At 40.4% G+C, this 20,663-nt stretch overlaps 1 protein-coding gene across 1 annotated transcript in view; it reads left to right on the forward strand.

The window, feature by feature from the left end:
* Nucleotides 1-20,663, forward strand: part of AFDN (afadin, adherens junction formation factor) — a 502,926-nt gene that overhangs the window by 393,221 nt on the left and 89,042 nt on the right. The window contains exons 23-24 of the mRNA XM_053710918.1: nucleotides 10,940-11,005; nucleotides 18,489-18,562. Of these exons, the coding sequence (XP_053566893.1) occupies nucleotides 10,940-11,005; nucleotides 18,489-18,562 (140 nt within the window). The remainder of the gene's footprint in view (nucleotides 1-10,939; nucleotides 11,006-18,488; nucleotides 18,563-20,663) is intronic.

Consider the following 20,663-nt stretch of genomic DNA (forward strand, 5'->3'; position numbering starts at 1 on the left):
GGGCCGTCAATCCACATCATCCGCCCCTTGATTCATTTGCGCATGGGCAATAAAATTATTCTTCTGATCGGAATCCATGCGCGCTCCCATTTGGCGCATGCATATTTGTAACAGTAAGGAATTCCAATACTGAAAAAGCATCGGCGATTATCGCATGCGCAGATGAAAGCGAATTCGGCGAGCAGCACATGCGCAGTTAGAAGCTGCAACAGGAGCGTGCTTTTGAGAGACGTAGAGAGCGGGTGGGGCCGCTCTATACGTCACTAAGCTGAAAACCAGGAAATAGGGGTTGGGAGGAGTCACAATTTATAAACATATATCTTTTTTTAAACTAGAAATGTAATAGAGAAAAAAACTTAGCGATTGTGTTATATTAATATTAACACATGCAGGGCTCTGTTCTGTAAGTGAAAACTTTACCTTCACTTTAATTTGTCCTGAAACAGAACAAAAATGTTATGTTTAGTTTAATCCCTTAACGACCGAGGACGTGCTAGGCAGTCCTACATGGGGTGTTAGTGACCAAGGACGTGCCAGGCAGTCCTACATGGGGTGTTAGTGACCAAGGACGTGCCAGGCAGTCCTACATGGGGTGTTAGTGACCAAGGACGTGCCAGTCAGTCTTACATGGGGTGTTAGTGACCAAGGACGTGCCAGGCAGTCTTACATGGGGTGTTAGTGACCAAGGACGTGCCAGGCAGTCCTACATGGGGTGTTAGTGACCAAGGACGTGCCAGGCAGTCCTACATGGGGTGTTAGTGACCAAGGACGTGCCAGGCAGTCCTACATGGGGTTTTAGTGACCAAGGACGTGCCAGGCAGTCCTACATGGGGTGTTAGTGACCAAGGACGTGCCAGGCAGTCCTACATGGGGTGTTAGTGACCAAGGACGTGCCAGGCAGTCCTACATGGGGTGTTAGTGACCAAGGACGTGCCAGGCAGTCCTACATGGGGTGTTAGTGACCAAGGACGTGCCTGGCATGTCCTCTGGGGTTTCAAGCTGTAAAAGCGATCGTGATCGCTTCCGGCTGCTTTCAAGGTATTGCAGTGATGCCTCGATATTGAGGCATCACTGCAATACCTTTTTTACCCACGGATGCAGAGAGGGCCACTCTGTGGCCCTCTCTGCATCAGCCAGCGATGGTGCCGATCGTTGATGGGTGGGAGCCATTGCAGGGAGGCAGGTGGGCGGCCCATCACTGGGGGAAATACGTTAGAGGGGGCGGGATCATGCCCAGGTGCACTGGGAGCGCGCACGGGGACGGGAGGGGGTGGGGCCGCTACACTATGGAACATACAAAGTGTAATGGGGGGGGGGAAATAAATATTATCGAAGGGATCTGCGGGGGGGGGGTAGGTTATGGAGGTGGCCAGCTATCATTTGTAGTTCAAGTGGATGCTGAGTAGGGGTGCAATCATTTTTGTAGCAGCATAATTCTCAGAGCTATCATAGCCATATATGTACAGGTGTTCCCCTATTTACAACATACTTCTCTACCCAAGCAAGAGATGTAGATATCAGAGTGTAATTTAAATAATAAAACAAGAAATACCAGTCTTGCACACTGAAGATTTATGACTGCCTTTGTTTCCGCCACCAATTTGGATTCACCCTTGTTTACTACATGTACCAAAACCTGACACATACTCATAGGTATAGTTATCAGCTGTATGGATTAGTCATTAAGGTGGGCAACCCTGTTGCAGATAGAATGAGGTGGAAGAGTAGCGCTGGATAATAGCCTTCCTTTGTTAAAGCCTTATACGGTTGTGTCTGTAGGTGGCATGTAAAGTGGTTCACAATATGTCTGACAAATGTATTAGATATTCTGGGCATGTGGAGGGTGGATTACCGGATACATGTGAAATGATATTCCATTGTTAGAGATTAAGGACTTTACAGTAGCTTTGTTAAGTTTTCTATGCAGCTTTAGGACATTTTAATTGCAAACCTACAGGTATAATTGCCTTTAAACAGTCAGATAATTACAATCCAAGTTTGATGATGATGGAGGCACCACTAAATTGTAAATCAAGTGATTAGCATTAAGAACATTTCACTCATCACAATTTGAAGCAGCCACACAGTCAGATTCTGTGGAGGATGTATGGGATATGCCATAACTACTAAAATTATTTTTATTATTTAAAATGCCCTGAACTCACATGTTATTTGCATATATTGCTCTGAATTTGTCATCCTACATGTAGCAAAAAAAAAAACCCTTGCTTCCTATAAACCTTTGCTATATTTAAAGGGACAGTCAACACTAAAATTGTTATTGTTTAAAAAGATAGAAAATGCCTTTTACTACCCATTCCCCAGCTTTGCACAACCAACATTGTTATATTAATATACTTTATAACCTTTAAACCTCCAACTTTCTGCCTGGTTCTAAGCCACTACAGACGGCCTCTTATCACACGCTTTTTTATTAGCTTTTCACAGCACGAGACTGCTAGTTCATGTGGGGCCATACAGATAACATTGTGCTCACGCCCGCGAAGTCAGGGGAATGTCATAAGATGCTTAGATAATTAACCCCTTAATGACCGAGGACGTGCAGGGTACGTCCTCAAAAAAAAGGCAGTTAACGCCTGAGGACGTACCCTGCACGTCCTCGATGTGGAAAGCAGCTGGAAGCGATCCTGCTCGCTTCCAGCTGCTTTCCGGTTATTGCAGTGATGCCTCGATATGGAGGCATCCTGCAATAGCCATGTATGGCCATCCGATGCAGAGAGAGCCACTCTGTGGCCCTCCCTGCACCGGACATCGATGGCCGGTATCGTTGGTGGGTGGGAGCCGACGTGGGAGGCGGGTGACGGCCATCGATGGGCCCAGTGGTGGGCGGGGATGACCGGGGGCGCGCACGGACACGCGTGCGTGCACGATGGGGAGGGGGCGGGCGCGTGCACGGGAGGGAGCGGGTGGGAACCGCTACACTACAGAAAATATGCACCATAGGATTTGGTGATCAGAGTTCTAAAACATAATTAAAATTAAAATAAAAAGCTAAATCAGGGGGTGTTGGGTTGGTATGTGGGAGGGAAGCTACACTACAGAAAAAAAACTGGGAAAAAATGTAAACTGGGTACTGGCAGATAGCTGCCAGTACCCAAGATGGCCCCCAAAAAGGCAAAGGGGGATGGTTAGAGAGATGTTTGAGGGGGGATCAGGGAGGTTTGGGGCTAAGGGGGATCCTAAACAGCAGCATATGTAAATATGCTATACAATGTTTTTTAAAAAACAAACAAAGATTTCCTTTATTTTTGTACTGGCAGACATTCTGCCAGTACTTATGATGGGGTGGACAATTGTGGGGTGGGGGAGGGAAGGGAGCTGTTTGGGAGGGATCAGGGGGTGTGATGTGTCAGGTGGGAGGCTGATCTCTACACTAAAGCTAAAATTAACCCTGCAAGCTCCCTACAAGCTACCTAATTAACCCCTTCACTGCTAGACATAATACACGTGTGATGCGTAGCGGCATTTAGCGGCCTTCTAATTACCAAAAAGCAACGCCAAAGACATATATGTCTGCTATGTCTGAACAAAAGGGATCCCAGAGAAGCATTTACAACCATTTGTGAAATACTTGCTCAAGCTGCTTGTAAATGATTTCAGTGAGAAACCTAAAATTGTGAAAAATTTAACGTTATTTTTAATTTGATCGCATCTGGTGGTGAAATGGTGGCATGAAATATACCAAAATGGGCCTAGATCAATACTTTGGGTTGTCTACTACACTACACTAAAGCTAAAAGTAACTCTAGAAGCTCCCTACATGCTCCCTAATTAACCCCTTCACTGCTGGGCATAATACACGTGTGGTGCGCAGTGGCATTTAGCGTCCTTCTAATTACCAAAAAGCAACAACAAAAGCCATACATGTCTGCTATTTCTGAACAAAGGGGATACCAGAGAAGCATTTACAACCATTTATGCCATAATTGCACAAGTTGTTTGTAAATAATTTCAGTGAGAAACCTAAAGTTTGTGAAAAAAATTGTGAAAAAGTGAACGATTTTCTTTATTTGATTGCATTTGGCGGTGAAAGGGTGGCATGAAATATACCAAAATTGGCCTAGATCAATACTTTGGGGTGTCTTCTAAAAAAAAATATATACATGTCAATGGATATTTAGGGATTCCTGAAAGATATCAGTGTCCAAATGTAACTAGCGCTAATTTTGAAAAAAAGGGGTTTGGAAATAGCAAAGTGCTACTTATATTTATGGCCCTATAACTTGCAAAAAAAGCAAAGAACCTGTAAACATTGGGTATTTCTAAACTCAGGACAAAATTTAGAAACTATTTAGCATGGGTGTTTTTTGGTGGTTGTAGATGTGTAACAGATTTTGGGGGTCAAAGTTAGAAAAAGTGTGTTTTTTTCCATTTTGTCCTCATATTATATAATTTTTTTATAGTAAATTATAAGATATGATGAAAATAATGGTATCTTTATAAAGTCCATTTAATGGCGAGAAAAACGGTATATAATATGTGTGGATACAGTAAATGAGCAAGAGGAAAATTACAGCTAAACACAAACACCGCAGAAATGTAAAAATAGCCTTGGTCCCAAATGGACAGAAAATGGGAAAAGTGCTGCGGTCATTAAGGGGTTAAAAGGATATGAAACACATTTTCTTTTCTTTCGTTATTTAGATAGGGCATGCAATTTTACACAGCTTTCTAATTTATTCCTATTATCAATTTTTCTTTGTTCTCCTGGTATCTTTATTTGAACAGCAGGAATGTAAGTTTAGGAGCCAGACCATTTTTGCTTCAGACCTGGGTAGTGCTTGCTGATTGGTGGCTAAATGTATCCAACAATCAGTAAGCACTACTCAGGGTGCTGAACCAAAAATGGGCCAGCTCCTAAGCTTACATTCCTGCCTTTTCAATTAAAAATACAGAATGAAGAAAAATTGATAATAGGAGTAAATTGGAAAGTTGCTTAGAATTGGATGCTCTATCTGAATCGTGAAAGAAAAAAATGTGGGTTTGATGTCCCTTTAAGTGTTCCCTTGCAAAAGATCCAAACATAAAATAAAGCATAGCAACTTGCAAAACGCTGCACGGACTACTAACAAAGTAACAATTCATAATAAACCGCTGGAGAATAATGTTTTCTCCAACATAGGTGTGTCCGGTCCACGGCGTCATCCTTACTTGTGGGATATTCTCTTCCCCAACAGGAAATGGCAAAGAGCCCAGCAAAGCTGGTCACATGATCCCTCCTAGGCTCCGCCTACCCCAGTCATTCTCTTTGCCGTTGCACAGGCAACATCTCCACGGAGATGGCTAAGAGTTTTTTGGCACTAGTAGCACCTTGGACCTTCAACCTAGCTTATGTATTCCCACCGTTTCCTCTCATTCCCAGGCTGGTAGCCAGGATCAATCAGGAGAGGGCTTCGGTGATCTTGATAGCTCCTGCGTGGCCACGCAGGACTTGGTATGCAGACCTGGTGAATATGTCATCGGCTCCACCATGGAAGCTACCTTTGAGACAGGACCTTCTTGTTCAAGGTCCATTCGAACATCCGAATCTGGTTTCCCTCCAACTGACTGCTTGGAGATTGAACGCTTGATTTTATCAAAGCGTGGGTTTTCAGATTCCGTAATAGATACTCTTATTCAGGCTAGAAAGCCTGTAACTAGAAAGATTTACCATAAAATATGGAAAAAATATATCTGTTGGTGTGAATCTAAAGGATTCCCATGGAACAAGATAAAAATTCCTAAGATTCTATCCTTTCTACAAGAAGGTTTGGAGAAAGGATTATCTGCAAGTTCTCTGAAGGGACAGATCTCTGCTTTATCTGTTTTACTTCACAAAAGGCTGGCAGCTGTGCCAGACGTTCAAGCGTTTGTTCAGGCTCTGGTTAGAATCAAGCCTGTTTACAGACCTTTGACTCCTCCCTGGAGTCTTAATCTAGTTCTTTCAGTTCTTCAAGGGGTTCCGTTTGAACCCTTACATTCCGTAGATATTAAGTTATTATCTTGGAAAGTTTTGTTTTTGGTTGCAATTTCTTCTGCTAGAAGAGTTTCTGAGTTATCTGCTCTGCAGTGTTCTCCGCCCTATCTGGTGTTCCATGCAGATAAGGTGGTTTTGCGTACTAAGCCTGGTTTTCTTCCGAAAGTTGTTTCCAACAAAAATATTAACCAGGAGATTGTTGTACCTTCTTTGTGTCCGAATCCAGTTTTAAAGAAGGAACGTTTGTTACACAATTTGGACGTAGTCCGTGCTCTAAAATTCTATTTAGAGGCTACTAAAGATTTCAGACAAACATCTTCTTTGTTTGTTGTTTATTCTGGTAAAAGGAGAGGTCAAAAAGCAACTTCTACCTCTCTTTCTTTTTGGCTTAAAAGCATTATCCGATTGGCTTATGAGACTGCCGGACGGCAGCCTCCTGAAAGAATCACAGCTCATTCCACTAGGGCTGTGGCTTCCACATGGGCCTTCAAGAACGAGGCTTCTGTTGACCAGATATGTAAGGCAGCGACTTGGTCTTCACTGCACACTTTTGCCAAATTTTACAAATTTGATACTTTTGCTTCTTCAGAGGCTATTTTTGGGAGAAAGGTTTTGCAAGCCGTGGTGCCTTCCATTTAGGTGACCTGATTTGCTCCCTCCCTTCATCCGTGTCCTAAAGCTTTGGTATTGGTTCCCACAAGTAAGGATGACGCCGTGGACCGGACACACCTATGTTGGAGAAAACAGAATTTATGCTTACCTGATAAATTACTTTCTCCAACGGTGTGTCCGGTCCACGGCCCGCCCTGGTTTTTTTAATCAGGTCTGATGAATTATTTTCTCTAACTACAGTCACCACGGTATCATATGGTTTCTCCTATGCATATTTCCTCCTGTACGTCGGTCGAATGACTGGGGTAGGCGGAGCCTAGGAGGGATCATGTGACCAGCTTTGCTGGGCTCTTTGCCATTTCCTGTTGGGGAAGAGAATATCCCACAAGTAAGGATGACGCCGTGGACCGGACACACCGTTGGAGAAAGTAATTTATCAGGTAAGCATAAATTCTGTTTTTTTTATTTCTCTTGATTGAAGTTAATTAGGGCTAATTGTTAATGTGTTTATTCACTGCTCTGTGTCTATGGACTCGACGCATTTTGCTTCCTGTGAACCGTCATTAGAAGTATAGGAAGTTTGAGATATGAAGGCTCACATCGCAAGCATTTCTGGGGGGGGGCTTTATTTGACAAATCAGTTGGTCTGTATGTAATACTTGATTATGTACATTAGCTGCATATAAAATGCAATTAAAAAATGCAAATAGTGATAAGTTTTTCTTTGTGTTAAGACGATACAGTTTTCTCTTTGTGCATCCTGATATAATATTCCTTGGACTCTATACTGATAAAGCAAAAATTTTAGACTTTTTGAAAAAAAATAGAAAATCAAATTCTATTTGCACATCAATATTTGCCCAGTTAATATATTATTTTAAAAACATGTCGTAATATTACAAACTATTTCCCCTTAGTTTGTTTATTGCAACACTTTATCTATCTATCTATAATGTCTGTCTATCTATTTAGACACAAGCATTATATATAGATAACTAAAAAGATAGATAAATAGATAACGATAGATACAAAAATTGATATTTTTTTTTAGATTAAATAAATAGAATAGAAAGATACAAAAACAGATAGTTAACAAAAAATGTTATCTAAAAAATAGATACAAAAATAGATAGATGATAGATTGACAGATACAAATATATATATATATATATATATATATATATATATATATATATATATATACGATAGATACAGGGAGTGCAGAATTATTAGGCAAGTTGTATTTTTGAGGATTAATTTTATTATTGAACAACAACCATGTTCTCAATGAACCCAAAAAACTCATTAATATCAAAGCTGTATAGTTTTGGAAGTAGTTTTTAGTTTGTTTTTAGTTATAGCTATTTTAGGGGGATATCTGAGTGTGCAGGTGACTATTACTGTGCATAATTATTAGGCAACTTAACAAAAAACAAATATATACCCATTTCAATTATTTATTTTTACCAGTGAAACCAATATAACATCTCAACGTTCACAAATATACATTTCTGAAAAACAAATCAGTGACCAATATAGCCAGCTTTCTTTGCAAGGACACTCAAAAGCCTGCCATCCATGGATTCTGTCAGTGTTTTGATCTGTTCACCATCAACATTGCGTGCAGCAGCAACCACAGCCTCCCAGACACTGTTCAGAGAGGTGTACTGTTTTCCCTCCTTGTAAATCTCACATTTGATGATGGACCACAGGTTCTCAATAGGGTTCAGATCAGGTGAACAAGGAGGCCATGTCATTAGATTTTCTTCTTTTATACCCTTTCTTGCCAGCCACGCTGTGGAGTACTTGGACGCGTGTGATGGAGCATTGTCCTGCATGAAAATCATGTTTTTCTTGAAGGATGCAGACTTCTTCCTGTACCACTGCTTGAAGAAGGTGTCTTCCAGAAACTGGCAGTAGGACTGGGAGTTGAGCTTGACTCCATCCTCAACCCGAAAAGGCCCCACAAGCTCATCTTTGATGATACCAGCCCAAACCAGTACTCCACCTCCACCTTGCTGGCGTCTGAGTCGGACTGGAGCTCTCTGCCCTTTACCAATCCAGACACGGGCCCATCCATCTGGCCCATCAAGACTCACTCTCATTTCATCAGTCCATAAAACCTTAGAAAAATCAGTCTTGAGATATTTCTTGGCCCAGTCTTGACGTTTCAGCTTGTGTGTCTTGTTCAGTGGTGGTTGTCTTTCAACCTTTCTTACCTTGGCCATGTCTCTGAGTATTGCACACCTTGTGCTTTTGGGCACTCCAGTGATGTTGCAGCTCTGAAATATGGCCAAACTGGTGGCAAGTGGCATCTTGGCAGCTGCACACTTGACTTTTCTCAGTTCATGGGCAGTTATTTTGCGCCTTGGTTTTTCCACACGCTTCTTGTGACCCTGTTGACTATTTTGAATGAAACGCTTGATTGTTCGATGATCACGCTTCAGAAGCTTTGCAATTTTAAGAGTGCTGCATCCCTCTGCAAGATATCTCACTATTTTTGACTTTTCTGAGCCTGTCAAGTCCTTCTTTTGACCCATTTTGCCAAAGGAAAGGAAGTTGCCTAATAATTATGCACACCTGATATAGGGTGTTGATGTCATTAGACCACACCCCTTCTCATTACAGAGATGCACATCACCTAATATGCTTAATTGGTAGTAGGCTTTCGAGCCTATACAGCTTGGAGTAAGACAACATGCATAAAGAGGATGATGTGGTCGAAATACTCATTTGCCTAATAATTCTGCACTCCCTGTATAGATAGATTTATGTAATTTTAAGACATTTAAATTTACTTTGTTTTCTCTGTATGTTTTTTTTTAAATATGTACATATACTGCAATAATAGGAGCTTAGCTGGTGGTCAATGGGTACATACATTTGTCTCTTGTCGTTGTCTCAGCAGATGTGTTCAGCTAGTTTCCAGTAGTGCATTGCTACTTTGGAGCTGACTTTAGCTATGTGTTTAATACATTGTTTAATACATCTGCAGGGTTTAAAAACTGTTATAAACAAGCAATAGTGCAATTCTATTAATAGTGCATTTTCTTTTTCAGCTTTTATGTCCAAGCTTAAATGGATACGAAACCCACATATTTCTTTCGTGATTCAGATAGAGCAGGCAATTTTAAGCAACTTTCTAATTTACTCCTATTATCAATTCTTCTTTGCTCTCTTGGTATCTTTATTTGAAAAGCAGGAATGTAAGCATAGGAGCCGGCCCATTTTTGGTTCAGCACCCTGGGTAGCGCTTGCTGATTGGTGGGTACATTCCTGCTTTTCAAATAATGATACTAAGAGAACAAAGAAAAAATGCTCATAGAAGTAAATTAGAAAGTTGCTTAAAATTGCATGCTCTATCTGAATCACGAAAGAAAGCATTTGAGTTTCATATCCCTTTAAGACAGGGCTCGACAAACCCAGGAGCCAGGTAGCCACTGGCTCCTAGAAATTTACCCCTGACTCCTAACTTTTTGAGTTATTCTCCATAGATCTATTTACAAATACCACTTTCAGGCTCCTAAAAATATGTCCGGCTCCTAAATATTCTTAGTGGCTCCTAAATTTTATACAGATTTGTCGACCCCTGCTTTAAGAAAATGTGTTTGTTTCATAGCTATGGAAATGTTTGATCACACAAATATATTAGTAAGGTGTATCTCTTGCTGAAGTCAGTCAATCAGCAGCGGTGTGTGTTTTATAAGGGTCTTGAATGGTCCATGCACCTTCAAAAATGTCTGATTTATTTGTTCAAACCCCCCCATATATTTTCTTCAATGGCAGCACATTCTTTGAGATATACACATATTCAATTCTATTAAAATATGCACTGAAAAGCAAAAAACACTCTTAGAAGTACCTTGAAGTCAATGATGTACTGGGGGGGGGGGGGGTCTCTAGTGCTGCCATTTTGCACACTGGTATTAATGCATATAATAAATATAAATAGTCTTAAATGGATACTAAACCCAATTTTTTTCCTTTCATGATTCAGATAGTGCAGGCAATTTCAAGCAACTTTCTAATTTACTCCTATTATCAATTTTTCTTTGTATCTTTATTTGAAAAAGCACGAATTGATAATAGGAGTAAATTAGAAAGTTGCTTAAAATTGCATACTCTACCTGAATCACAAAAGAAAAAAAATTTGAGTTCAGTATCCCTTTAATTTGATCCGTTTTTAGAAAAAATGTTGACATTCATTTCTATTGGAATCGCATAGCATTAACTATTAATGTTTAATAAAATTGGAATGTGTAATAATAAATTGAAATATTTGCAAAGAAGAAACTTTTGGTTTGTTTTTAAAATGTCTATTAATTATTCTTATGTTTTTAATTTGTTTAGGGTGCTGGGCAAGACAAACTTGGAATCTACATAAAGTCTGTTGTAAAAGGAGGTGCTGCAGAAGTGGTATGTAACATATATATATATATATATTTACTTTATAGTTTGTTAATGGTATATTCTAGTGCAAATTTTAAAGGGACAATGTACTCATGCAATCATCATAGAAGAGTTAATTGCATTTAAAGCAGTGGCAGGAACATTCTTTTAAAATGGGCTCAGATCTCCCATCCCCATTGGGTGGTCAATTTCTGTTGCTGTCTCTTGTTTCAGTAGTTTTTCTTTTATAGCCAGTACTGCAGTATAAAATGTTCCATATAGTTGGTGTTTTTAAAATGGCAGCTATTTAAAAAGACAAACTTTAATTTGCAATTTAATACATTCCAGTAGGTAAAATGGATTATTGGTCACACAATAAAGGGGGAGACAGTTTTAATATACAACATCCCTTTTAATGCTCTAATTCATTAGAGTGTTATTTTTTGCATTACTTCTAGGTAATTGTTGGGATTACACACAGATAGGTAAAGTCCATCTAAGGAGTCACAAGTATTGCGGCTCCCTGGCAGGAAACCGCTGGTGGGAATGTACAGCTGCTGCTTATGATTGGCTAACTGGCAGTTTACTACTCATGAACTGAAATTCTTGCAGCTCCATAACATGAATTTACCCATGTGTTTAACCCATTTAAACAAAATATATATATATTTTATAATGACTTACCAATTTTGTAAGGATGTATATGTCAGCTAAGATTCCAACTTTGGTTGTGTGTTCCCTGGATCATCTAAAATTCCCATTCCAATAGCTTACAGATATCAGCTTTTGCTTTGATGGCAGTAGTGCGTATGGCTAGGCATCTGAGGGCACAAGCATTTTATTAATTTTTTTTCACCATGTTTCATAAATTTCTGGACAGAGCATAATAAGTTCCCTGTTAAAACATTTTTATAGGGACAGGTTACTCCTGAGTTTGTATTGTTTAAAAAGTTAGATAATCCCTTTATTACCCATTCCTCAGCTTTGCATAACCAACACTGTTATATTAATACACTTTTTACCTCTGTGATTACCTTGTATCTAAGCTTCTTCTGACAGCCCCCTGATCACATGACTATTATCTATTGACTTGCATTTTAGCCAGTTAGTGCAGTGTCATGCACAACTCCAAGGGAGAGAGCACACTGTTATCTATATGGCCCACATCAACTAGCAGTGTCCTGTTGTGAAAAGCTAATAAAGAAACAGGCAGACATTTAGAGGTTTAAAGGTTATAAAGTATATTAATATAACAATGTTGATTTTGTGCAAAACTGGGGAATGGGTAGCAAAGGCTTTATCTATCTTTTTAAGCAATAACAATTTTGGTGCAGACAGTTCCTTTTAGTGTAAAGGTGCATTCACCCTACGTATTCTAGTTTATAGGTTGAATTGGCATCCATATAAAATATGTAATCAGCCCCTCTAATCATTTTTGCATTATAGCTACTTAGTGTATATAGACGTGGCATACATTATATTTGTTTGTGTTATCCTTTTCTCTTGTTAAGTGTATCCAGTCCACGGATCATCCATTACTTATGGGATATTCTCCTTCCCAACAGGAAGTTGCAAGAGGATCACCCACAGCAGAGCTGCTATATAGCTCCTCCCCTAACTGTCATATCCAGTCATTCTCTTGCAAGCCTCAACCAAGATGGAGGTCGTAAGAGGAGTGTGGTGTTTTATACTTAGTTTATTCTTCAATCAAAAGTTTGTTATTTTTAAATGGTGCCGGAGTGTACTGTTTATCTCAGGCAGTATTTAGAAGAAAAATCTGCCTGCGTTTTCTATGATCTTAGCAGAAGTAACTAAGATCCATGGCTGTTCTCACATATTCTGAGGAGTGAGGTAACTTCAGAGAGGGAATGGCGTGCAGGTTTTCCTGCAATAAGGTATGTGCAGTTAATATTTTTCTAGGGATGGAATTTGCTAGAAAATGCTGCTGATACCGAACTAATGTAAGTAAAGCCTTAAATGCAGTGATAGCTACTGGTATCAGGCTTATTAATAGACATGCATACTCTTATTAAAATGTAATATAAAACGTTTGCTGGCATGTTTAATCGTTTTTATATGTATTTGGTGATAAAACTTATTGGGGCCTAGTTTTTTTCCACATGGCTGGCTTGAATTTGGCCTAGAAACAGTTTCCTTAGGCTTTCCACTGTTGTAATATGAGTGGGAGGGGCCTATTTTGCCATTTTTTTGCACAGCAAAAATTACAGACACAGACATCCAGCTTCTTCCTGCATGATCCAGGACATCTCTGGAGGGCTCAAAAGGCTTCAAAGTCGTTTTTGAGGGAGGTAAAAAGCCACAGTAGAACTGTGGCAGTTGTTGTGACTGTTTGAAAAAAAAACAAAAAAACGTTTTTGTCTTTTATTATTTTTGGGGTATTAAGGGGTTAATCATCCATTTGCAAGTGGGTGCAATGCTCTGCTAACTTGTTACATACACTGTAAAAATTTCGTTAGTGTAACTGCCTTTTTTCACTGTTATTTCAAATTTTGACAAAATTTGTGTTTCTTAAAGGTGCAGTAACGTTTTTTATATTGCTTGTAAACTTGTTTAAAGTGTTTTCCAAGCTTGCTAGTCTCATTGCTAGTCTGTTTAAACATGTCTGACACAGAGGAAACTACTTGTTCATTATGTTTGAAAGCCATGGTGGAGCCCCATAGGAGAATGAGTACTAAATGTATTGATTTCACCTTAAACAGTAAAGATCAGTCTTTAAATATAAAAGAAATATCACCAGAAGATTCTGACGAGGGGGAAGTTATGCCGACTAACTCTCCCCACGTGTCAGACCCTTCGCCTCCCGCTCAGAGGATGCACGCTAATATGGCGCCAATTACATCAGGGACGCCCATAGCGATTACCTTGCAGGACATGCTGCAATCATGAATAATACCCTGTCAGAGGTATTATCCAGGTTGCCTGAATTAAGAGGCAAGTGCGATTGCTCTGGGGTTAGGAGAAATACAGAGCGCGCAGATGCTGTAAGGGCCATGTCTGATACTGCGTCACAATATGCAGATCATGAGGACTGAGAGCTTCAGTCTGTGGGTGACATCTCTGATTCGGGGAATCCTGATTCAGAGATTTCTAATTTTAAATTTAAGCTTGAGAACCTCCGTGTGTTGCTTGGGGAGGTATTAGCTGCTCTGAATGACTGTAACACAGTTACAGTACCAGAGAAATTGTGTAGGCTGGATAAATACTATGCGGTACCGGTGTGTACTGATGTTTTTCCTATACCTAAAAGGCTTACAGAAATTATTAGCAAGGAGTGGGATAGACCGGGTGTGCCTTTTTCCCCACCACCTATATTTAGAAAAATGTTTCCTATAGACGCCACTACACGGGACTTATGGCAGACGGTCCCTAAGGTGGAGGGAGCAGTTTCTACTTTAGCAAAGCGTACTACTATCCCGGTTGAGGACAGTTGTGCTTTTTCAGATCCAATGGATAAAAAATTGGAGGGTTACCTTAAGAAAATGTTTATTCAACAAGGTTTTATTTTACAGCCCCTTGCATGCATTGCACCTGTCACGGCCGCGGCGGCATTCTGGTTTGAGGCCATGGAAGAGGCCATCCATACAGCTCCATTGACTGAAATTATTGACAAGCTTAGAACACTTAAGCTAGCTAACTCATTTGTTTCTGATGCCATTGTTCATTTGACTAAACTAACGGCTAAGAATTCCGGATTCGCCATCCAAGCGCGTAGGGCACTATGGCTTAAATCCTGGTCAACTGACGTGACTTCGAAGTCTAAATTACTCAACATTCCTTTCAAGAGGCAGACCTTATTCGGGCCTGGTTTGAAGGAAATTAATGCTGACATTACTGGAGGTAAGGGTCACACCCTTCCTCAGGACAGGGCCAAAGCAAAGGCCAAACAGTCTAATTGTCGTGCCTTTCGAAATTTCAAGGCAGGTGCAGCATCAACTTCCTCCGCTTCAAAACAAGAGGGAACTTTTGCTCAATCTAAGCAGGCCTGGAAACCTAACCAGTCCTGGAACAAAGGCAAGCAGGCCAGAGAGCCTGCTGCTGCCTCTAAGACAGCATGAAGGAACGGCCCCCTATCCGGCGACGGATCTAGTAGGGGGCAGACTTTCTCTCTTCGCCCAGGCGTGGGCAAGAGATGTTCAGGATCCCTGGGCGTTGGAGATCATATCTCAGGGATATCTTCTGGACTTCAAAGCTTTTCCTCCACAAGGGAGATTTCATCTTTCAAGGCTATCTGCAAATCAGATAAAGAAAGAGGCATTCCTACGCTGTGTGCAAGACCTCCTAGTTATTGGAGTGATCCATCCAGTTCCGCGGACGGAACAAGGACAGGGTTTTTATTCGAATCTGTTTGTGGTTCCCAAAAAAGAGGGAACCTTCATACCAATTTTGGATCTAAAGATCTTAAACAAATTCCTCAGAGTTCCATCTTTCAAAATGGAAACTATTCGGACCATCCTACCCATGATCCAAGAAGGTCAGTACATGACCACAGTGGACTTAAAGGATGCCTACCTTCACATACCGATTCACAAAGATCATCATCGGTTTCTAAGGTTTGCCTTTCTAGACAGGCATTACCAATTTGTAGCTCTTCCCTTCGGGTTGGCTACAGCCCCGAGAATCTTTACAAAGGTTCTGTGCTCACTTCTGGCGGTTCTAAGACCGCGAGGCATAGCGGTGGCTCCGTGTCTAGACGACATCCTGATACAGGCGTCAAGCTTTCAAGTTGCCAAGTCTCATACAGAGATAGTTCTGGCATTTCTGAGGTCGCACGGGTGGAAAGTGAATGAGGAAAAGAGTTCTCTATCCCCACTCACAAGAGTCTCCTTCTTAGGGACTCTTATAGATTCTGTAGAAATGAAAATTTACCTGACGGAGTCCAGGTTATCAAAACTTCTAAATGCTTGCCATGTTCTTCACTCCATTCCGCGCCCTTCGGTAGCTCAGTGTATGGAGGTAATCGGCTTAATAGTAGCGGCAATGGACATAGTGCCATTTGCGCGCCTTCATCTCAGACCGCTGCAATTATGCATGCTGAGTCAGTGGAATGGGGATTACACAGATTTGTCCCCTCTGCTAAATCTGGATCAAGAGACCAGAGATTCTCTTCTCTGGTGATTGTCTCGGGTACACCTGTCCAAGGGTATGACCTTTCGCAGGCCAGATTGGACAATTGTAACAACAGATGCCAGCCTTCTAGGTTGGGGTGCAGTCTGGAATTCCCTGAAGGCACAGGGATCGTGGACTCAGGAGGAGAAACTCCTTCCAATAAATATTCTGGAGTTAAGAGCGATATTCAATGCTCTTCTGGCTTGGCCTCAGTTAGCAACACTGAGGTTCATCATATTTCAGTCGGACAACATCACGACTGTGGCTTACATCAACCATCAAGGGGGAACCAGGAGTTCCCTAGCGATGTTAGAAGTCTCAAATATAATTCGCTGGGCAGAGTACCACTCTTGCCACCTGTCAGCAATCCATATCCCAGGCGTGGAGAACTGGGAGGCGGAATTTCTAAGTCGTCAGACTTTCCATCCGGGGGAGTGGGATCTCCATCCGGAGGCGTTTGCTCAGTTGATTCATCGTTGGGGCAAACCAGAGTTGGATCTCATGACGTCTCGCCAGAACGCCAAGCTTCCTTGTTATGGATCCAGGTCCAGGGACTCAGAAGCGACGCTGATAGATGCTCTAGCAGCGCCTTGGTTCTTCAACCTGGCTTATGTGTTTCCACCGTTTCCTCTGCTCCATTGACTGATTGCCAAAATCAAACAGGAGAGAGCATCGGTGATTCTGATAGCACCTGCGTGGCCACGCAGGACTTGGTATGCAGACCTAGTGGACATGTCATCCTTTCCACCATGGACTCTGCCTCTAAGACAGGACCTTCTGATACAAGGTCCTTTCAATCATCCAAATCTAATTTCTCTGAGACTGACTGCATGGAGATTGAACGCTTGATTCTATCAAAGCGTGGCTTCTCCGAGTCAGTCATTGATACTTTAATACAGGCACGAAAGCCTGTTACCAGGAAAATCTACCACAAGATATGGAGTAAATATCTTTATTGGTGTGAATCCAAGAATTACTCATGGAGTAAGGTTAGGATTCCTAGAATATTGTCTTTTCTCCAAGAGGGCTTGGACAAAGGATTATCAGCTAGTTACTTAAAGGGACAGATTTCTGCTCTGTCTATTCTTTTGCACAAACGTCTGGCAGAGGTTCCAGACGTCCAGGCATTTTGCCAGGCTTTGGTTAGAATTAAGCCTGTGTTTAAACCTGTTGCTCCCCCGTGGAGCTTAAACTTGGTTCTTAAAGTTCTTCAAGGAGTTCCGTTGGAACCCATTCATTCCATTGATATTAAACTTTTATCTTGGAATGTTCTGTTTTTGATGGCTATTTCCTCGGCTCGGAGAGTCTCTGAGCTATCTGCCTTACAATGTGATTCTCCTTATCTGATTTTTCATGCAGATAAGGTAGTCCTGCGTACCAAACCTGGGTTTTTACCTAAGGTGGTTTCTAACAAGAATATCAATCAAGAGATTGTTGTTCCATCATTGTGTCCTAATCCTTCTTCAAAGAAGGAAGGAACGTCTTTTACATAATCTGGACGTAGTCCGTGCCTTGAAGTTTTACTTACAAGCTACTAAAGATTTTCGTCAAACATCTACCCTGTTTGTCGTTTACTCTGGACAGAGGAGAGGTCAAAAAGCTTCGGCAACCTCTTTCCTTTTGGCTTCGGAACATAATACGCCTAGCCTATGAGACTGCTGGACAGCAGCCCCCTGAAAGGATTACAGCTCATTCTACTAGAGCTGTGGCTTCCACCTGGACCTTTAAAAATGAGGCCTCTGTTGAACAGATTTGCAAGGCCGCGACTTGGTCTTCTTTTCACACTTTTTCCAAATTTTTCAAATTTGATACTTTTGCTTCTTCGGAGGCTGTTTTTGGGAGAAAGGTTCTTCAGGCAGTGGTTCCTTCCGCTTAATCCTGCCTTGTCCCTCCCATCATCCGTGTACTTTAGCTTTGGTATTGGTATCCCATAAGTAATGGATGATCCGTGGACTGGATACACTTAACAAGAGAAAACATAATTTATGCTTACCTGATAAATTTATTTCTCTTGTAGTGTATCCAGTCCACGGCCCGCCCTGTCCTTTTAAGGCAGGTCTAAATTTTAATTAAACTACAGTCACCACTGCACCCTATGGTTTCTCCTTTCTCTGTTTGTTTTCGGTCGAATGACTGGATATGACAGTTAGGGGAGGAGCTATATAGCAGCCCTGCTGTGGGTGATCCTCTTGCAACTTCCTGTTGGGAAGGAGAATATCCCATACGTAATGGATGATCCGTGGACTGGATACACTACAAGAGAAATAAATTTATCAGGTAAGCATAAATTATGTTTTTACAAACAATATTTGCATTTTTTTTATAGATGTGAAAGGTTGCATCACACACACATTTCATTGTTTTAATTGTCTGTTTATTTTAGGATGGTCGTTTAGCAGCAGGTGACCAGCTTCTTAGTGTGGATGGACGAAGTTTGGTTGGTCTGTCCCAAGAAAGGTACAATTATGGTTACCATGGGAACATTTAGGAAAACTAGATTTTTTTGTATTGAGGGTACATAGGTTTTTGTCTTTTTTTTTTTTTTTTTTTTTTAATATATATATATATAATTTTTTTAAATAATTTTGGTCATTGTGTGCTGTTCTCTAGGAGATATCCATCCAAATATCATTACTTAAAGGGTCATAATAGTCGAAATAATCGAAAAAAAAATAATAATTCTCCGGGTACCAAGTGGTACTCCTACTACGTGTATTTTTCTAGTTTGCAGGGTTAAACAGATTCTCTTAATGAATTAGAGATGTCATTAGACTACTATAAACCTTTAAAGTAAAGGTCAATTTTCATCAATGAGTGCCCGGTTTTTAAAAATACTTTTAAAAACAGGGGCACTTTCATTGATGAAAATTAACATTGCACTGGATTTGAAGAAATACTTACCTTTTACTCCTGCAAAGCCGGATCGACGATCCCCCTCATTCTTCCTGCTCTAGACCACAGCAATGACGAAACTGGCTTCCTCCAATCACAGCCGGGCATCACGAGCTGGACGCTCTGGGGTGCAAGCCATGATTGGAGGAAGCCGGTTTTGTCATTCTGACGTCGGTACAGAGGAACTGAGGCTGAGATCGGCTATCCGGTTTTGCAGAAGTAAAAGGTAAGTATTTCTTCAAATTCAGTGCAATGTAAATTTTTATCAATGAAAGTGCCCCTGTTTTTAAAAATATTTTTAAAACCGGGCACTCATTGATTAAAATTGACCTTCATTTTAAGTAATGATATTTGGAAGCATATCTCCTAGACAGGTGACAGCACACACTGGCTGAAAACCGTAAAAACAGAAAAAAGATTATCTGGGTTGATAATATGCAGAAAAATAACACAACCATCTATTTGAAGATAGAGAAAAAAACTAAATCCTTATTATGGCCCTTGCAACACATTCTAGGCAAATAATTTGTAAATGTTTCCTCTAACACATTTAAATGAGACATGTCTCTGAAGACCAGTGGGGAAAGAAAACGATTTATCTTGTTAACGGGATACTATAGTGCAAAAATGACATTGTTTATTCGTTATGACATGTAATTGTAGCACTAGCAACCCTGCATGTCTATGTTTAACTCAAACGATTAAACAGATAGTTTATGAATTGCTCAGGAGCTGCAGGGGTATGCGACTTCCTCTTCTGATTGGCTTGTTGGCTGTATTCTTTTGGATCCAGCAATTCTCTGTGGCTCCTGAGATATTTTTATCTTTGCAAACACATAGTTAACGCATAACATTGCTAGGTTGTTAGTGCTAAAATTGCATGCTCTAAGTTAATTGTTAAGCTAGTCCTAGGAGTAAACAGGAGTATGCTAATTTTGTGGCACAGTTAATACTTTATATTATATTTTAATATAATGTTATTTAAAGGGACAGTCTACACCAGAATTTTTATTGTTTTAAAAGATAGATAATTCCTTTATTACCCATTTCCCAGTTTTGCATAACTAACAGTTATAATAATATACTTTTAACCTCTGTGATTATCTTGTATCTAAGCCTCTGCAAACTGCCCCTTTTTTCAGTTCTTTTGACAGACTTGCAGTCTAGCCAATCAGTGCCTGCTCCCAGATAACTTCTCGTGCACGAGCACAGTGTTATCTATATGAAATACATGAACTAACACCCTCTAGTGGTGAAAAACTGTTAAAATGCAATCTGAAAGAGGTGGGCTTCAAGGTCTAAGAAATTAGCATATGAACCTCCTAGGTTAAGCTTTCAACTAAGAATACCAAGAGAACAAAGCAAAATTGGTGATAAAAGTAAATTGGAAAATTGTTTAAAATGACATGCTCTATCTGAATCATGAAAGTTTATTTTGTCCTAGACTGTCCCTTTAAGCCATAATATAGTATAGAATTCATTTACTTCATAAGAGAAAGTATTTTATGATAAAGGCAGATGGACTATGTGCAATATATCAGTTTTGAACTGTGCAACATTTTCTTATATTTTCGTTATGATATAAATAAATGAACATCTGTGTTAAAGTGAAAGTCAATCCTAGCATTTGTGAAACGCTAGGAATGACCATTGAAACAAATAAAGG

The sequence above is a fragment of the Bombina bombina genome, chromosome 4, assembly GCF_027579735.1.
Source record: "Bombina bombina isolate aBomBom1 chromosome 4, aBomBom1.pri, whole genome shotgun sequence".
NCBI lineage: Eukaryota > Metazoa > Chordata > Amphibia > Anura > Bombinatoridae > Bombina > Bombina bombina.